The sequence below is a fragment of the Dryas octopetala genome, chromosome 6 (genome assembly GCF_963921425.1).
Source record: "Dryas octopetala chromosome 6, drDryOcto1.1, whole genome shotgun sequence".
Lineage (NCBI taxonomy): Eukaryota > Viridiplantae > Streptophyta > Magnoliopsida > Rosales > Rosaceae > Dryas > Dryas octopetala.
In genome coordinates, this window is record NC_141371.1 from 1960247 (window position 1) to 1980697 (window position 20451).

General features: G+C 35.9%; 2 protein-coding genes and 1 pseudogene across 4 annotated transcripts; all 3 read left to right on the forward strand.

Moving 5' to 3' along the window:
• The first annotated feature begins 693 nt into the window (after window positions 1-693).
• Window positions 694-3984, forward strand: LOC147280905 (putative nucleolar protein 5-2; annotated as a pseudogene).
• Window positions 3985-4781: 797 nt separating this feature from the next.
• Window positions 4782-9454, forward strand: LOC147280906 (putative serine/threonine-protein kinase At1g54610). Its single transcript, XM_086249204.1, has 8 exons — window positions 4782-4958; window positions 5373-5815; window positions 6251-6535; window positions 6648-6965; window positions 7408-7635; window positions 8092-8192; window positions 8374-8491; window positions 8853-9454. Exons 2-8 carry the CDS (start codon window positions 5444-5446, stop codon window positions 9162-9164), a joined length of 1734 nt encoding a protein of 577 aa, XP_086105330.1. The 5' UTR covers window positions 4782-4958; window positions 5373-5443; the 3' UTR covers window positions 9165-9454.
• Window positions 9455-10540: 1086 nt separating this feature from the next.
• LOC147280907 (ARM repeat superfamily protein) lies at window positions 10541-20243 on the forward strand. Of its 3 annotated transcripts, none has more exons than XM_086249201.1 (22): window positions 10541-10862; window positions 11846-11947; window positions 12614-12757; window positions 12843-12923; window positions 13012-13081; window positions 13222-13292; window positions 13368-13531; window positions 13630-13701; window positions 13820-14057; window positions 14246-14308; window positions 14396-14683; window positions 15126-15239; window positions 15341-15467; window positions 15555-15724; window positions 15803-15907; window positions 16559-16662; window positions 16744-17038; window positions 17174-17418; window positions 18236-18739; window positions 18871-19165; window positions 19273-19456; window positions 19784-20243. In XM_086249201.1, the coding sequence occupies exons 1-22, from the start codon at window positions 10743-10745 to the stop codon at window positions 19861-19863; spliced, it is 3636 nt and encodes a 1211-aa protein (XP_086105327.1). In that variant the 5' UTR covers window positions 10541-10742; the 3' UTR covers window positions 19864-20243. The 3 variants fall into 3 exon arrangements, with proteins under 3 accessions (XP_086105327.1, XP_086105328.1, XP_086105329.1); XM_086249202.1 differs by having other exon boundaries at window positions 15806-15907; XM_086249203.1 differs by lacking the exons at window positions 10541-10862; window positions 11846-11947 and adding an exon at window positions 11968-12503.
• Window positions 20244-20451: the final 208 nt, after the last annotated feature.

Here is a 20451-nt window from a genome sequence, read left to right on the forward strand (position 1 = left end):
GCTATTCGATTATAGTTAAGTATATGTTAATTTATAAGAAGCATACTGCATATATATGATTTGCTTGACTTGTATGTGAATCCCAAAATCCCTAATGGATCAAGAACTTTAATCGCATACGTGTATGCCCAATGTTATATTTTACACCCGTTTTGTAAGCTTGCCATATAAGGCGCTGTAATTACTTTGTTGGAACTTTTAGGACAAGAATATCCACAGAAACTACCATGACCTCCAAAATACCCTCGGTCAATGACTTCATTCACAAGCATCTTAATGAGAGAAACCACCATATAAATTTACAACTTTTCTCCACAACTGCAATTGGCCTAAACTCTAAACCCTAAATCCTTGCTGTCTCTCCCTCTCTTCCTATTCCTCTCCAATCTACCCTTCTCTAACCTAGCTGAGCAGAAAATTAAAGAGGTATTTAAAGCAATTATGGTTTTGTTTACGCACTATAAGCATATTAGCATATACATGTTCTTGTGAATTGCGCGTGTTTTTTCATAGTATAAGTATATCCAGTCCTAAAGTTTGAGTTTTTCTTTTTTATGGGTGTACTGGTAAAAATTTGTAAGAGTTAGTCTGAATTTTTCATGCTTTTTTTCCTTTTCTTCTGTTGCTAACGGAGTTGGTGTGCGATCATAAGAAATAAATTGTGGGTTATTATGGGTTTGAAGCTTGGGTTAAATGATTGCTTCAAGGTATGATTTGAGGTTTTTTGTTTTTGTTTTTGCGAGGTATACATCGAGGGTTGGAAAATGCTTTGTATTGTTTGAAACCCCGGCGGGTTTTGCCCTATTTAAAGTGTTGGATGAAGGGAAGCTCTCCAAATTTGAGGTAATTACGGTCTTAAAACTGTGTATATGTCATATGTGTATGTATGTTCTGTTTGATTTATGAGAAGAGTGGAGGAGTATGTGACAAAATGGAATCTTAAGTTTGTAAAAATGATTAAAAACATATATAAGCTACCTCTCAAACAATTTTTTTTTTCTTTTTGACTTTTGAGTTTTGGATTTAAAAAAAAAAAAAAAACTCTTAAATGGTATTGCAGGACTTATGGAAGGAATTTTCAAGTGCAGACTCAGCTAGACAGGTCATCTCTCTCTTTCTCTCTCCCTCTCTCTGTGTTAGTATTTGTTTTATTTATTTTAGGCCAAATTTTACGTTTAGTTGTGGCTTTACCATTATTTCGATGTTACCCATGTGGGTTTAATTGTTTTAATAATATCCTTGCGGTTAATGTTCTTAAAATCCAAGAACAAAGTCCAATTTTTGTCCAACTTTCGTCTAATTTTTTATCCTTTCATGTGGTTTGGCAGTCATAAGCCTGACTAAGATATGATGACAAATGACGCTTATAACCCTGCACGCGAAGTGCACATGAATCCTCTATTACTTTTTTTTTTTTGGTCGAAAGAGTCCTCTATTACTTAAATGAGACGAAAATTGAGATTTTGTCTTGAAAAATGGCCAAACCACAAGGACTGACCATGTAATTAGCCTTTATTTTATTGAAACCCTTCCCTTGAGAATTGTTGTTAGGCATGGTAGTGCATCATGCAGTTTTTGCTTTCAGATTGGTTCGATTTCTGGCTCCAATATATTTGTCTTGTTTTATGCTTGATTTAAGTATTTTGTTAGTTTATCTAATTTTGAGTATTGTTAGATACTAAATTTGAATCTCAAATGTGAAAGTGTTTCATTGATTTATATATGGATCTACTCTAGTGCTCATTTATTTACAAGTAAAATTTGAAACATATACTGTCACATCATTTGGGATCCAAGTTGATACACAAATTTGGAATCACTAGCAATTATTCATTTATTTTAGATTTTGAAACTGAAAGCTTTTTCCAAGTTTGAGAATACATTGAAAGCTATGGAAGCAGCAAACCATTTGATTGATTTAAAGCCAACAAAGGTCTGCGCAAGTTCTTACGTGCGCACTACGATGGTGAAACACTAGCTGTTGCTGATTCAATGCTTGGAAATGCCATTAAGGAAAAACTGGTATGCTGCTGTTATGCTCTACAGAAATTTAGCATTGTTTTGAAACCTTTGATTAAGTCAATGTTGCAGGGAGTAGAGTGCCTTTACAACAATGGTGTTAAGGAGTTAATGAGAGGTGTAAGAAATCAGTTGACTCAACTCATGCCTGGTCTACAAGTTCAAGATTTGGCACCAATGAGCTTGGGTTTATCTCATAGCTTGTCTCAATACAAGCTCAAGTTCAGTCCTGATAAGGGGTGTGTTTCCTAATTTTAACATCTTGTAAGCTCGGGAATATATGTGATCAGAAGACTCTTCCCCTTAAGAAACAAAGTGGAGGAATAAAGTAAAGTCATTTATTCATACAGGTGTGTACGATTTGCGTGTGTGCGTAAGGCTGTAAATTGACTCGACACAGTTCGAGTTCGGCTCGAACTTGGTTCGTTTAAGCTTGGCTCAAAAAAAAAAAAAAATAATAAGCCAAGCCGAAGCTTTCTCGTTTAAGAAACAAGCCAAGCTTGAGCTTTAGTATGTTCGGCTCGGAAAGCTCGTAAACAACTCGTATTTTCTAGTTTATATGTTCTATACCTCATTTTTCATACCTTATATGAGGACTTGCTATTTTTATTTCCTACTTTGTTTTTGTAATGTTTGGTTATAAAACTTCTACTACCTTACGTCTCTTTTTTAATGAGAATTTTTGCAAATGTTATAAGTTATCAATATTTAGATAGAATTATTTAGTACAGTTGTATTTCATGAAAGTCATATTCATTTATATAGTGTTTTAAAAAAGTCTTTGGTGCCTATCTAATTTAATTAAAAATATATATTAACTAAGTTAAATAAACATATTATAATACTTTCAAGAAGAAAATGTTCGATAGAAATTAATATTTTTTTAAAATAGTAACTAATAAAATATCTTCAATAAAATTATGTGAAAAAGCTTGATACAGCTCGAGTTTAATAAGGTTCAATTTTTTTTTAGCTCGTTCGAGCTCGGCTCGTATAAAAAACAAACCAAGCCAAGCTCAAGCTCAAAAAATTTAAAACAAGTTAAGCTTGAGCATGGTGGTATTCAGCTTGGCTCGACTCGTTGACACCCCTATGTGTGCGTGAACCTTCGTGCTATTGGTAATGCATTTTTATGTCAGAATACATTAATGATGTTAGATAGTGCTTTGTTTTGTCATAATGCCAGTATATTAGATCATTTAAGCTCTTTGAACCTTTTGCATTTTTTTTTCTTGGGTGGAGGCTGCCATTTAAATCTCTAGCAAAAAAGGAAAGACAGAGAAAGAGACTACATTTTGTTCTGTTTTATCTTTGTTGCATGTTGTGTGTAATTTTTGACCCTGCTGCGTGTACGAGGTATAATAACCATCAAAGATATGAACGATATTGTAAGTTTTGATATTATTATATCTGTTATAAGGCAAGGGTGATGCTGATAAATATTTGTGGTCAAAATATAACAGATATTGCCAGAGGAGGTCGAGACTGAATTGAAGGAAGCAGCTATGATATCCATGGGAACTGAAATTAGTGACCTTGATTTGATGAACATCAGAGACACCTGTGACCAAGTCCTTTGTGCCGCTGAGGGCAGAGCAAAGCTATATGATTTTATAAAAAACAGGATGAGCGCCATTGCACCGAATTTGAGTGCTCTTGTTGGTGCTCGCCCCATTGAACTCTTTCTGTTCTCTGTAGGCATATAATCCTGCAGCAGATTCAGTTCTTTGGCAAACAACTTGTGGAAATAAAGATGATAAGAACAAGAATGGAGCACAACCATCTCAGACTGGGGAAACAGAGGAGGAGGCTCCTGTTACTGGTGAAGATAAGGAGAAGAAGAAAAGGAAGAAGAAGACTGATGATGAGGAGGAGCCTGTGAAGAAGGAAAAGAAGAAACATTCAGCTGAGGCTGTTGAGGTACAGAAGAAGAAAAGGAAGAGAAAACATGCTCAAGAAATCTAGTATTTATTGTTTCATTTTTGCTAGCTTGGTTTTTCAAGCTACTTTAGTAACTTTGCATTTTGCAAAGAGACCAATGACGCTATAATAATATTTTTTGAGGACTTGAACTCATTTTGTCTGTCTCTTAACAAATTGATTTTGCCTTTTGCATTGTCGTGGAGCCTATTAATTTTACATGTGTTTTTTTAAATTTGTTGGCTCCAGTGCAAAGAGAAAGAAAGTGAGGGAAATAGAGAGAAAGAGAGAGGGAGAGAGTAGCGTTGGCGGTGTGAGGGGAGGGGGAGAGGTGGCCAGTGGCTGACGGTGGAGGGTGGGGGATCCAATCATGGGTGGGGTAGGTTTTGGACTTTTTTGTTTTCTTCTCCCTTTTTAATTTTATTAGTTTTTATTTTTATTTTATTTATTAATAAAATAAGAATTTTTAAAACACCAAGTATAATGAGCTTTTAGGATATATAACAAAAATTAGAACAAATGTTATTTTTAAATTTTTATGGTTGAACTATATCTTTTGACTTCGAGATACAAAGTAATTAACTATTAATTTAGTGACAACAAATTCTTCTTTTTGTCTGAAAGAGTTTTAAAGAGGTATTTTTTTACGATATCGATCTGGAAAAGTTATAGAGATGCATTTTTATGAGAAGAAATTTGGAAAGTTTATAGAGTTGTGATATAGATATAGTAACTCTTTAGTGATAAACTGAAATACAACCTTTAGGAGAAAAAATAAAAATAAAAAACAAATTCTATCTGTCCTGTCCATAAATTTAGTAATATAAATCCATTCCTTATTTTGGAGAGTTATAGAGATTAGAGAGAGTTGTCGGGTTTGACTTATGAAAATTGGGAGATCTGCTACTCTTTTCTTTTTATTCGTCCTCTTGTCCGACGAGCCAGAAAGGACGCCAAAGACCATACCACAACAAAAAACATAACAAATCTTACCAATCACAGACACAGATTCAAGCACAGTAAGTTTAACTCTCTTTCTATAAATCACTTGCTTTTCCCATCTTACTATGTCTCTCCCTTTAGAACTCTGTCACTTTCTTTGGAAAATCTCTTTCTTCACTTACTCTCTCAATACCCAGATCAAATTTTTGACTTGTTAGTGAATCTCGAAGAAAACCCATTCCTATTTGCCTCAACTTTAACTTTCAGCTACTCTTTCTTGTATTTAATGTTAGTTTGATGATTTTGTTTATTGGGTTTTTGATCACTTGCATTTATATACTTTTTTAGCGAACAGATTGATCTGTGGAGGTTATTATACTCACTTTCTGATATTTTTTAGTTATATAGACTGATTCTTGGGGCTTTAAGTTGTAGATTTGTGGAGGGTATTTATTTAACCATCTATGCTTGCAAATTGGTTGGTTTTGTAGTGAATAGTTTGTGAGTAAAGGAAGAGCTTTTTGTATAGACCATGTTGAGAGATGAGGCTTAGATTCAAGAAATGGGCTGTGTGATTAGCAGAGAAGCGTCCTCAGGAGTAGAGTCTGAGTCTAAGGGGGAGAGGAAGGATTTGAGCGTAGAACCTAATAGGAAGGTAGATGATGTTGTGGTGGGGAATGTAGATAGTGGTATTGGTGATGTTCACGTTGGTGGGGGTGAGGCTCAGAAGGAGGAGAATGGTGATGGAGGTCAGCGGCCTCCAAGGGGGGAGAGAAGGAGGTCCAAGCCAAACCCAAGGTTGAGTAATTTACCAAAGCAATTGCGTGGTGAGCAGGTGGCAGCAGGGTGGCCACCCTGGCTCACAGGAGTGTGCGGGGAGGCGCTCAATGGGTGGATTCCACGGAAAGCAGATACGTTTGAGAAAATTGATAAGGTGAGCTTTTCTTTGTTTTTCCCTGAAGTGAATCAATATTGTGATTCTTGCTTTCATTTCGGTTTCTCACATGATGTGGCCAAGATGGTCTCTTGGAATTTTATTAACAATGGTTTTTATAACTGATGACATAATTATGGTAATTTGTTATGAATTGTAAGGGAAAGCGTGATTGGTCAAGTCATTTGAGATGCGTTCTTGGAGAACTTCCTATTTGGAATGCCTATCATAAATGATGTGGCCATAACAGTTTTGCAATTAATTGCACTATTTTGAATAGTTAAGATGGAACTAAACTTGATGGGTCACATCATTTTCTTATGGATGCTTCATTATGCATTTCTGTGCTCTTAATTTATGTACTTCTGTTTGTGCATTATTTTAGTCCTTTCTTTCTTTTTCTTTTTTAACTTTAATTTTTCTTCCTAATGCTAGATTGGGTCAGGAACATATAGTAATGTGTACAAAGCTAAAGATATGTTGACGGGAAAAATTGTTGCTCTAAAGAAAGTTAGATTTGACAATATGGAACCTGAGAGCGTGAAATTTATGGCTAGAGAAATTCTAATTTTGCGGAGGCTGGATCATACTAATGTTGTAAAGTTGGAGGGTCTAGTTACGTCAAGGATGTCATGTAGTTTGTATCTGGTGCTTGAATATATGGAGCATGATCTAGCTGGACTTGCTGCAAGCCCAGAAATTAAATTCACAGAACCTCAGGTTAGCCACTATTTTCCTGTACTTTGAAATCCAATTAACACTTTTACTACTAAATGTTTATAGCAACTACTCTGATATTCTCGTAATTTGATGCATGCACCTCACATATCAGGTCAAATGTTACATGCATCAACTACTATCTGGACTTGAGCACTGTCACAACCGTGGTGTGCTCCATCGTGATATTAAGGGATCAAATCTTCTGATTGACAACGGGGGAGTACTTAAGATTGCTGACTTTGGACTGGCTTCTTTCTTTGATCCAAACCACAAGCATCCCATGACTAGTCGGGTGGTTACTCTATGGTATCGACCTCCTGAGCTTCTTCTTGGGGCTACTGATTATGGTGTGGGTGTGGACCTCTGGAGTGCAGGTTGCATTTTGGCAGAGTTACTAGCTGGGAAGCCGATCATGCCTGGTCGTACAGAGGTAACTTGTTAACCTTCTTTTTTTGGGTTTTACTTTTGTCCTTGCTTCGTAAGAGAATCTGTAAAAAATTTAACTATCGCCAGGTAATTTATAGTTATTGCCTTTGCTTTGGCTGTAGGATCATATATCTAGGTTGATTTTCCCAATGTCTCTCTCCCATGGTATATGAAGGAATTATTGCTTTGGAATGGTCGCTGAGTTGACTTTCATTCTAGCTTTAAGACTGAAAAATCTTTTCTCGTGTTTAGTTGGTTAATATAGATGTATGAAAATAAAACTTTTCCATTTTCTTCTCCTTCTTGTCAGTGTTTTTGAAGTTTAAAATGCTGATATGATAACATATTATGGACATTATATGGTATTCCTTGTTTGCTGCATTTCCATCATAAATATTTTAACTACCGATTGTAGAGCATGTCTAACATATTTACTGCTCACATAGGTGGAGCAACTACACAAGATATACAAACTATGTGGCTCACCTTCAGATGAATACTGGAAAAAAGCGAAGTTGCCCAACGCAACTCTATTTAAGCCCCGGGAGCCTTACAGAAGATCAATAAGAGAGACATTTAAAGATTTTCCCCCATCATCACTGCCCCTTATTGAATCTCTTCTTGCAATTGATCCAGCAGAGCGTCAGACAGCCACAGCTGCATTAAGAAGTGAGGTGAGGTCTAACACTATGCCCCTTATTGTTTCTGCTCTAATTAATATGCCGTTTGGTGTTTCCATCTTTTCTCATTTCAAGATCTTGATAGTATGGCTTCTTTCCATGTATTCTATTTCTTTCTACAAACACAATCAACCATAATGCATTTTTTGTGTCAGTCTCTGTACTTTCAACATTTCCTTGATTTATGTTGGTGAAACTAAGACCTGTAACCCTTTGATGGTCACCCACTTACCGGTGTAGAATTAGGGTGCAAGTCTTACCTGGTAGTGTGTTCCCTAACCGTCACTATTGTTGTGCTGATTGGTTCCATATGCCAATTCATGACCGCATTGGCGACAATCATGCATACTGTGTGCCAGTTGGTGGTTATGCAAAGCTAATTTGGTTGATGGTTCCTTCTGAGAAATGTGCTTATATTCTCTGTTTTTCTCTTTCTTTCCTCATTTGCAGTTTTTCATGACAGAGCCTTATGCTTGTGAACCTTCTAGTCTTCCACAGTATCCCCCAACCAAAGAAATTGATGCTAAACGCCGGGATGATGAAGCTCGTAGGTATGGATCTTGTAGAATTTGCTTTTTACCAACTTCTGATATCTTGCTGTTAATGGCTACTTATTTAGAATAAATCAAGCATGTTGCTTGAGGTAAGAGTATATGTGAAATTAATTTCATAAACTCACTTATCTGTAACGATGTGTGAAATATGAGAAGCATAATTTTTGTCGTTGTGCAGACTAAGAGCTGCTGGTAGAGCCCAGGCTGATGGTGCAAAGAAAACGCGCACACGTGAACGTGCTCCTAGGGGTATGCCGGCTCCGGAAGCCAATGCCGAGCTTCAATCTAATATTGATGTATGTCTGATAAGTTGTTTCTATCACTCATTGTCATCTTTTAACTTTGGCAGTTTGATTTATCTAAACACACTTTTAGATTACAGAATCCTTTACAAAAAGATAATCAAAAGAAGTGGTCTAGCATTATTTTAAGAGTACTGATAAGATGTCAATGGTACTGGTTGCATTCAACTTAACCTTTTTGGTTTGCCACTTCAACATGCTTGAAAATGCAGCCTAGGCTTGTCTACTTGCCACGCGTAATCTAAAAGCTCTACAAGCTTAGGGATAACATGTCCATTTGAACAATTTTGGAATTAGCTATTTGATTCAGGTTTAGATTCAAGTATGTTAATACGTTGGTTTTCTTCTGAAACAGAGAAGGCGTCTAATTACGCATGCAAATGCAAAGAGCAAAAGCGAAAAGTTTCCTCCGCCACACCAGGATGGGGCAGTTGGATACCCTCTGGGATCTTCACATCATATAGATCCTGCCATTGTACCTCCAGATGTACCATTCAGTACAACCTCATTCGGTTATCCTAAAGAACCAATACAAACTTGGTCAGGCCCGCTGATTGATTCTGCTAGTGTTGGTGGTCCAAGACGGAAACCTTCAAAATCTCATACCGGAAGCCATAAAGAGAAACATCATGATGCTCGGGTTAGAGGAAAGAAAAGTGCAGCTTAGAGCTGAGTTAATACCGGGGGAAGTGGGAACATAATTGTGGACTGTTGGACGCCACTTCCAATCCTACCCCGTGGGAGTCTTATTGTTACTAGATAAAAGTGAATTAATCAACCCCAGCTTCTTCTCACACAGTGTAATTGTCTCATTAGAAGTGCAGGGGTACAAACAATTTTTCGTTTTATAATCCCATTTATGTTTTTTTTTTTCCATCTTTAGAAGATATTGATTTTTTTGTTCATGTTCAATTTGTTGGATGGTGAATTGGTGAGAGACACTGCCTCTATTCTGTATATTTTCGTCTTGATTCTTTTTCCAAATTTGTGGTGTTGGAAACTTACTGTTTAGAATAGTAAAACGATTTAATAAATCATCAAGAGCCTCATCCGTCTGCTGTGTTATTGCTTTTGATTTTTCATTCTTTTTTGGTTGTCAGCTTTTGATTTTCGGAATAACTTCTTGAGGTAGATGACCTCTTAGTGCAAGGGATTGGCACTTTCAATAGCTTATTGATCGAATCTATACTAAATACTATAATCAAGGAAAACAACTTTTTGTCAACCGTTTATAAAAATTCTCAAGAATTGTCTTGGTACTTTTAGCAATTAGAAATTTAGAATGATGAATTTTAGAATTAAGGATATTTTGATAATTTCATCTAATTCATCACATTCATATTAAACTTACTTACCTCATATTTTTTTTCTAACATCTGTTTCACTCTTCTTCTTCTTTTTCAAAGTTTTGGAAATACCCTTTATTAGAAAATAATCACAATAATTTAATTTAATTGAAAAAGGACAAAACACTAAATTAAATAACATTAAAAGAAAGGCAAAAACTTTTTGTAACAAACACATTTTATTCTTTAGTGCACAGTATAAAATGGGCACAATTTGGGTATTTAACTTTGAGTATCACCTTATGTTCATTACTAATCACATGAGCTCATAATGAGGTCCATCATAAGAGAAAAGATGGTAGACTTCATCACAAGCTCATGTAATTGGTGATAAGTACGAGATTGATACTCAAAATTGAGTATCCAAGTATTTTTCATATAAAATTACTACTAATATGCGCGGGAAGACTTATTAAGAAACTAAATTTTCTTTATATATACATTACGTGTACCGAACTACTAGCATTATTATTTAAAAAACCGTTAGGCATATACTAGCGTTACACCCGATTTTTTATAAACAACTTCCATAATGTTTAAAAGAAAATAAAGAATAACATAATCATTTTGAAATTATCTGATTTCTTTAGCATTATTTAAGAAAATCCTTGATTTTGTATTGCTTAGCAAAGGGGGAAAAAATCAGACCAAAAAAAGCAAAGAGGGACAAAAAAAAAAACGAAAGGAAAAAGAAAGGAGAAGAAAAAAGCTGAGGTTCTAGGGGGAAAAAGACCGAGGAAAGTTGATAGGTTGTATTGCCTAATGTTAAACCGCCACTAAACACAGCATCCTCTCTCTCTCTCTGCTCTGTTCTGTGAAACCCTCAATAATCTCATTTCTTTCTTCTCTGAAAACCCAAAAAAAGCTTGGCTACAACCATAGAAACCAGTGAGTAAGCAATGGAAGAGGGAAACAATAGCAGCAACGTGGCTAGCAACGTGGCCCAAGCCATTGCAGTAGCTCTCGACTGGAGCTCTACTCCAGACGCTCGCAAAGCAGCCGTCGCTTTCCTTGAATCCGTATTTCCTCTCTCTCTTTAATAACTTTACCTTGTGGTCACTCTCTCAGTGCTTTGTTAGAATAAGTTAACTTTGTGATCGTTTTGGCTCTGTTGGGGTATTGGAAATGTTGGTATTTGTAATTTGGCTGGCTTTTGCGAACGATATTGGTTTATTGTGCTTGTGGGGTTTTTAAATTTATATGAAGTTTGTGATTTTGAGAATTTTAAATGCGATTTTTATTTTCGAAGTGGTTGGGATATGTTTCTGTTTTAAATTATGTGTTTGGCAGTGTTTAGTGTTTCGATTGAGTTAAAGGGATTGTGAATTAGTGATTGAATTACTGTGTTATACAGATTGGAGTGGTACTGTATGCCATTATTTTTCTTTAATTTTCTGTATAACACTTCAAATGGTGAGTTTTCTTTTTCTTTTAAAAAATATGGGGATTTTGATTTTATAAATATGCATTTCCCAGCGGTGATTAATAATTTGATTAAAGTTCGAGAGCAGTACTAGCATTTGACTGGTAGAATCTTCAGAACTTAAGATCGAAGTTTACTCTTTTATTGGTCTAAATTGGCTCAATTTTGAGCACTAATGTGTGCATTGCAAAATATAGGGTATCTTGGGAGATATTGTAGAACATGTTACTTTCTCTTCTTTTTTTTTTTTTTTTTTTAATCTGAGATAATTTTGAAAATCAAAGAATATGCCACCATACTAGGAAGTTTGGTTTTGAAAAATAGAAATACCATTGATCGAATCACATGATTTTCTCTTGTATAGCTTCATGAAATTTAAAAAATTCTATAGAATTTCCAGTATACAGAGTTTATTGGATGATCTCATTGTTTTACTGTGGGGTATGTTAACTTTTGTAATTTATAAAGGTTGAACTCTAAGGTTATGATGTCATGCAATCTATTGATTGGTTTAAGCAGCTGTATCTACCTGTTATTATTTTCCATTGTTGATCATTACCTTCTGTTCACTATATCCAGGTTAAAGCTGGAGATGTACGGGTTTTGGCAAACACATCATTCCTTCTGGTGAAAAAGGATTGGTCTTCCGAAATTCGGTTGCATGCATTTAAAATGTTACAGGTTTATGCTCATATGAATGGTCTTTATATAGCCTTTTATTTGATTTATTAGTATCTTTCTGTTTCCACATGACCCAAAGGCCATTGTTGGGGTTTTATATCGGAAAGTACAAGGTTCAGTTGACTAGGAATTAAAACTTAATCGTTTCAATTATTCTTTTTGTTTTGTTTAATAATGTATGAGATTTATCATGTTATGTAGCTATTTAAGTGGTCTAGTTGGACTGTTGGAGATGGCAATTAGTTGGTTTGATAATAAGATCTATGATCAAGTTGTCTCAATTGTGGGACTAAATTCCTTTAACTGCCAACTGCCTTTGGTAATGTAAATTAATTTGAACTTGATTTCATATTTCAAGTTTTGTTCCCACCTGATTGGCATCATAATAAAGGAAGAAGGGCAATGTTCATGTAGTTTCTACTAAAGAAAAGGTTGAAGCTTTACAAAGAGAGATATAATTTCAATTCCCTCCCAAAATCTCAGTTTGATGTTAATGTGCTTGCGACAAAGATCACCAAAATAGGTTTTCATTCTCCCCCCTGCTAGTAGTCAAATGGTACGATTGCCCTTTTTAAATCTACCTGAAAATTAGCATCTAATTATATAACCATGTAAAGTTCTGTGATAATTGAGTGGCGTCACCAGAATAGACATATATTTGTGCAGCATTTGGTTCGGTTGCGGTGGGAGGAATTAAGCCCTACAGAACGTAGAAATTTTGCAAATGTCACTGTTGATATAATGTCCGATATTGCAAATCCTAGCGAGGAGTGGGCTTTGAAAAGTCAGACAGCAGCCCTTGTTGCAGAGGTTTATGCAGCATTCCTCTTGACTTTGTTTAAACTGCCAAGCTTATATTTATGCTGTAATACTGACTTGTTTTCCTCTGTTATAGATAGTTAGAAGAGAAGGACTAAATCTATGGCAAGAACTGCTTCCAACTCTGGTTTCCTTATCTGGCAAGGGTCCTATACAGGTAATATTCTTTCCCCTAGTTCAAACTATATTTCATTCTAAAAATGCATAATGCAAATTACCTTGTTATTCAATCTTCTTTATGTTAGGCTGAGTTGGTCTCCATGATGCTGAGGTGGCTTCCTGAAGATATTACCGTTCACAATGAAGATTTGGAAGGTTTATCCAGAAATATGTCTTGTGCACGCTTCTTTTTTATGACTTGTGAATTGGGAGTGGAGTGCGTGTGTGCATTAGTGATGCTTTTTCTGTATTTAGATTGCTGCATGCCTTTGTCTGATTCTGAATGGTTAATACAGGTGATCGGAGAAGGCTATTGTTGCGTGGACTGACCGAATCTTTACCAGAAATTTTGCCTCTATTATACACTGTAAGCCGGGTCCTTTACTTTTAATGGAAAATGCATATAATGGCATTATCATAATGGCTTGATTATGTGATGCAGTTGCTAGAGAGGCACTTTGGAGCTGCGTTTGGTGAAGCAGGAAATCAACAATTGGACCTTGCGAAACAGCATGTAGCTACAGTAACAGCTATTTTGAATGCTATAAATGCATATTCTGAATGGGCTCCTTTGCCTGATCTTGCTAAATATGGTATAATTAATGGGTATGGTATGCTTCTTTGAAGTTTTGACAGAGTCTGATTTGAAGCCTTTGGAAAGTGTCAGTTTCATATCCTCTCTCTCTCTCTCTCTGCCTGCCCAGGTGTGGTTTCTTACTTTCTTCACCTGACTTCCGTCTTCATGCTTGTGAGTTTTTCAAACTTGTTTCCCCAAGGTATGCACTATAGTATTTTCAATAGCTTGTTCAATGTTCTATAAAGTTCTAAAGCATTGTTTTCCCCCTTGTTAAGACATTTCATGACATTTGTGTGATTCTGAATTATGACATGCAGGAAGAGACCTATTGATACTTCTGTTCCTGAATATGATTCTGCAATGAGTAATATCTTTCAGATATTGATGAATGTCTCCAAAGAATTTTTGAACAGATCTAGCCCAATTGCTGGGGTAATTGATGAAAGTGACATTGAGTTTGCGGAATATATATGTGAAAGTATGGTGTCTTTGGGTTCTACAAACTTGCAATGTATTGCTGGTGATAGCACCATACTACCTCTTTATTTGCAACAGGTAACTAGAACATCAGGGTATGTTTGTTGATGTATACATATATATGAAGAATGTGTGTGAAAGCTGTTAGGGGGAACGTACCTCATGTCATGGAACTTTTTTTTTTTTTTTTCGTTATTGAACATTTGCAAGTAATGGATATTGAAATACAATGCAATATAAGTATATAACTTATTTTATTTTTTCAGATGCTTGGGTTTTTTCAACATTTTAAGCTAGCTCTTCATTTTCAATCTCTCCATTTTTGGCTGGTACGAATACAATATTCCATGTTATTGTTATAATGTGTCAATAATTGAGGCTATGCCATATGTGATCATCTTTGTACGCTTGTTTAGGGACTAATGAGAGACTTGATATCAAGGACGAAGGCTGTTGCACACTCAGCTGGAGATGGTCCTGCTGTCAAAGTTATGAGCTTTTGTTCTGACCCAGTTGATAATGAAAAGAGGAAGATCTTAAGTTTTGTGAACGATGACATATGTAGTGCAATTCTGGATGTATCCTTCCAACACATGCTCAAGAGAGAAAAGGTTAATGGAACAACATTTTGTTTGGGTCCATTAGAGTTATGGAGTGATGATATTGAGGGCAAGGGAAATTTTGGCCAGTATCGTTCAAAGCTGGTAAGTAATTCATAGATATGAATTTGGATATCTTTGTTTTCTGCATCTTAGCTTAGATTAGGCTTCTTCTGATTCAGAAAGCATTAAAGTTCGTACGACATGTATGATGTCTTTGGAGTAGGCTTCTATTAAATCCATGTGCAGACATATGGATGGATGGCCCCCTTCCTTGATTGTGTTAGTAACTGCCGCTCAGATTAGAGGAGCTGTGCAATAACCCTGAAATCTAGCTCATCTTTTTCTTCATATTAAACATTTATGTTCTCTTGCATCATATAGAGATTTCTTTCTCTGCTCTGGTTTATAATAGTATTGGCCAGGTGATATTGGGATGAGATTATTTTACGACTCTTTTTAGCAGAGGTTATAAGAATAACCAGTTTGCCTTCCTTGACCTGTATTTTTCAAAAGTATGTCCCACTGATGCATGGTCTTAATGCAGTTAGAACTGATCAAGTTTGTCACTTCATACAAGCCTCTTATAGCTGGTGCTAAGGTTTGTGAAAGAATCGATACAATCATCAAAAGCCTCTTGCTGTCTCCAATGCCTTCTCAGGTTCGGTTAGAAGCACTTTTCTCGATTTGATTTGATGTCTTTGGAGTTGCCAGTATCTCTTGCATTGATGGTTCTTATGTCCATCTTCTGTCTAATTCCAGGATTTAGCTGTGATGGAAAGCATGCAGTCGGCTTTAGAAATTGTAGTAAGCACTATTTTCGATGGATCAAATGAAATTGGTGGGAGTTGTTCTGAAGTTCAACTGGGAGTGTGCAGAATATTTGAAGGTTTATTTGGAAGCTTCTTTATATGTTGCTAGAGGTTTAGATTTTTATATCTTGGGTTTCTAACACACCTGGTTACTTGACTTAAAGGTTTTCTCCAGCAACTTCTTTCTTTGAAGTGGACAGAGCCAGCCCTTGTAGAAGTACTTGGGCACTACTTGGATGCAATGGGTCCATTTTTAAAGTATTTCCCAGATGCAGCGGGCAGTGTCATCAATAAATTATTTGAGCTCCTAAATTCGCTTCCTTTTGTTGCTAAGGTTCGTTTCAATTATCTAATTGCACTTTAATATTCATACTTTTTTTTGGAGAATCTTAAAAAGCATATTATTGTTTAGCAGGATCCATCTACAAATAGTGCACGATATGCAAGGTTGCAAATTTGTACATCATTTATTCGCATAGCCAAGACTTCTGACAAAAGTATTCTGCCTCACATGAAGGTGACTTTAGTTTCTTGGCACTTATGTTTGCCTGGTACTTGTGTATAAACAAGTATTGTTATACATTAAATATTATAATACGCTATTTAGTATGGAATAGACATAAAATTAAGTTAAAACACTTTGTGTAATTGGTTTATTGGAAATTGTAGGCATAGAATCTTTTATAAGATATATGTTGAATGGCCTATCTCTGCCATATCTCTGCCAAATCAACCTAACTGTTTCAAGAAGCATATCTGTCGTATCCATGCTGGGACCATGTCCCTTGCATGTAAACTTGCTTTCCTGCAGAATAATGTAGATCATTGTGTAACGTGGAAGAGAATTTGGGGGTAGGGGGAGGGTGGGAGGGAGGGGACGATATGTTATTGCAAAGCATTGTGGACATTTTGTCCTCTGTTTTGTATTGTATAATTTATCAATTTTAATAAAATCTTGGCGAATTATTATTATGCAATTTGGCAAATTATTATTATCCAAGAAATTCGAATTTTGAATGCTCCCCTTATTAATGATGTAAACATTCAAGGTTCACTTTGAGGGAAAAAAGTTGTCTATCAATACAAGCCCTACTGAGGAGACCCCATGAATTTAGTTCTGGAAAATATCATTCTGTTCATTCACCTTGTCATGTGATGTTTTATGTAGGGTATAGCTGACACCATGGCATTTTTGCAAAGAGAAGGTCGTTTACTTCGTGGTGAACATAATCTTCTAGGTGAAGCATTTCTTGTCATGGCTTCTGGTGCTGGGTAATGATTTTCTTACATGGGCCACTCTGTATTTTTGTTATCAAATGATTCTATTACTGAACATTTTAAAACTTGGTGCAGAATTCAGCAGCAGCAAGAAGTTTTGGCCTGGTTACTGGAACCCTTGGGCCAGCAATGGACACAGCTTGAGTGGCAAAATAATTATCTATCTGAACCAGCAGGTCTTGTTCGCTTGTGCTTTGAGACCCCAATTATGTGGTCAATTTTCCATACTATCACATTCTTTGAGAAGGCACTTAAGAGAAGTGGAACTAGAAAAGCCCATTTGAATTTACAAAACAACTCAACAGCAATTTCTACTCCCTTTCACCCCATGGCTTCTCATCTATCATGGATGCTTCCACCTCTTCCAAAAGTATGCATATTATTCATGTTAAAGTTCCTCATTCGTATTCTTCTAAATGTGGTATATATTAGGCCATTTGCTTATGCAAATATGTTCACTATGACCACAACATGGTAATAGTTGCTCTATGTTGTTGCTCTGCAGCTGCTTCGCGCCGTACATTCCCTTTGGTCTCTATCTGTATCCCAAACACTACCTGGAGAGATTAAAGCTGCAATGACCATGAGCGATGTTGAACAATTCAGTCTTCTTGGTGAAGGAAACCATAAGTTGTCCAAGGGTATATTAACCTCTGTTAATGGATCTCATCTCACCATGAGCAAGGAAGGATACACAGAGCCAAATGAATCAGACATACGAAATTGGTTGAAAGGCATCAGAGACAGTGGGTATGTATGACTGCATTTGAATTGGTTTGTAAGGGCTGGAATTTTTTCTTTGAAATACATCCTGGTAATATTTCTAATTTTCTCTACTTTTAATTTTTGTAATTTTTTTCCCTTTTTGGCCCTTAGTCATGGAAGAAAGGTAATATGTAAAAATAAAAATATAAAAAAATGGAGGAAAAGATTTTAAACCCAAGGAATACTATATTTCTTTTTTGGATAAGTTGAGAAACACAAATAGCCTTAAATGAAAGCCCCAAATAGCCTTAAATAATAAGAACTAACTGTTTCCATACTTAACTGAAAATAAAGTAACTTTTCCATATCAAATATCTGGGGTACAGAAATTTATATGCTGGAGAGTGTCAAAACACTAAATTTATTTTTGCTTAAAAAATGCTAAGTATTCTCTGAACCTGTTTTTAGTTAAATTCCAAATATTGATGTTGGTGATTAACAAATAATCAATTTCATTTATATTGTAAAAATTTCAATTAGTTATTGCATAAAAGATTCATTTGTTTCATGTCGACATTGGGTTTTCCTCTCTGGACAGCATGTTAATATTGCTAGAAGCTTATTTATGGAATGAAGTCCTACCTTGGGTGGAACCAGATGTTGTAGGAAAAAAATGCTATTGGTCATTTGTGATCTGTACTTTACTGGCAGGATATAATATTTAGATACTATATTTGTTAAAATACCTGTACGTGATGCATTGTTTAAGCTACTTGAACTTATAAATCCTTTAGCTAGCTTCTTTACCTGGTTCATCATCCATGTTTTTCATTTAGTGTTGATGCATTGTTTATAATTCTAGGTACAATGTACTGGGCTTGGCAACCACTGTTGGGGACTCATTTTACAAATGTTTGGATAGTGATTCTGTTGCTCTAGCTCTAGTGGAGAATATACAGTCAATGGAATTCAGGCATATAAGGCTGCTTGTTCATTCAGTTTTGATTCCTTTGGTTAAATATTGCCCTGTGGATTTGTGGGAAGAATGGTTGGAAAAGCTGTTGCACCCGTTATTTCTACACTCCCAGCAGGCTCTTAGTTGCTCCTGGTCCAGTCTTCTACATGAAGGTAGAGCAAAGGTTCCAGATGCCCATGTGATACTTGCTGGGTCCGACTTAAAAGTTGAAGTGATGGAAGAAAAGCTACTTAGAGATCTAACTCGGGAGATTTGTTCGCTCCTTTCTGTTATAGCTTCTCCACAGCTAAATACGGGGCTTCCTTCCTTGGATCACTCTGGGCATGTCAACCGTGTTGACATGTCTTCCCTCAAAGATTTGGATGCATTTGCATCAAGTTCCATGGTTAGGTATGTGTGAGTTGACACTATTCCTTTCCCAAGTAGCTTTTTCTGTTCATCTGTAGGAGTACTTGTACAATCTTTTGAATTTTATTTTTCTCCACAAGTTCTTTTGTCTCAAAGTTGTGTTCCATTTACAGTTTCCTCTTGAAGCACAAAGGTCTTGCCCTTCCAGTGCTGCAGATATGCTTAGAAGCTTTTACATGGACAGATGGTGAAGCCATGACAAAAGTGTCTTCCTTTTGTACTGCTTTGGTTCTTCTAGCTATATCAACAAATAGCCTGGAACTCCAACAGTTTGTTTCTAAGGATCTATTTTCTGCAATTATCCAAGGTTTAGCCCTGGAATCAAATGCTATCATCAGCGCTGATTTGGTTGGTCTTTGTCGTGAAATATACATATATTTTTGTGATAGAGATCCAGCTCCTAGGCAGGTTAGTTATGATCCCTTGTGCTATCCAATATCTTGGATAATGATTTTTAAGTAGATTATACTCTGATTAATGATTACCTTAATGGATGTGCTCTTTGGTTGTCTCAGGTTCTGCTCTCACTCCCTTGTATCAAACAGCATGATTTGCTTGCTTTTGAAGAAGCTTTGACAAAGACATCCAGTCCTAAAGAACAAAAACAACATATGAGAAGCTTGCTCTTATTAGGTACTGGAAACAAGTTAAAAGCGCTTGCTGCTCAGAAAAGCGTAAATGTCATAACAAATGTATCAAGTAAGCACACTGACTTGATAATTATCTCATGCATTCTATTCCGTTTTCCAGCTTTTAAAAGAGCATTGTCTTCCAATTGGTTCTTAAGCTGATTAGTTATGCAGCTTATGCTGTATATGAAATAACTATATTTTATAAAAAATAAAAAAGAATTCTTTGTTCATTTCATACATGCATTATTTAGGTTCAGCTTGATCTGTTTCTTTTTCTATTTGAAGAGGTGTTTTCTTTTTCTTTCTTTTTTTGTAAAAAATGTGCAATACTAAACTATGTGATAGCTAGTCAACTGGGTATATATTTATTAGCCTGCTGTAATCATAATTTCAGCAAGGCCTCGCAGCACAGTCAACATTGCAGAAACCAGAGTGGATGAGGGGGATACTGTTGGACTAGCAGCCATATTATGATGTACATGTGACATTTCTTGTACAAAAATGAGTTTAACTATAAAGAAGGAAACCTTGTTTGCGGAATTCGTTGAGGTAAAAGGTCTTTTTTATTGGCCACAGGTCTACAGAGCTTTTATATGGGGTCACTCGAATAGAAGAAGATTGATTGTTCAGAATTTCCATGGTACTATATTGTATCCTGCTTATATTGCCATGGAAACTAGGTTATCAAACTGGTATATTGCTTTGTATAGCACTTTACCAAAAAAATATATACTTTGGCATAGATGTTTCTTTTTCCTTTGGTAGATTAAACCTCACTTGGCAATTTATGCCATTTAAGTTTGCTAGTCAGAATCCTATAAATCAAAGCTCCTTGGATTTGAGATTTTTCTGAATTTCAGTTTACTTTTATTCTTCGTGCTTTTGTTTTAAGAGAGGAATTTAACCTTGGAATCTCATCCAACAAATTGGAGAGAAATATTACTAAACCAAATTGCCATCTCCCCCTCCAAACAGTTTGCAATTTGTAGAGTAGAGTATTAATGACACTGACACTTCCATACGCATGTCAACCTTGTTTTGAAACTGCGGAATAAGAGAAGA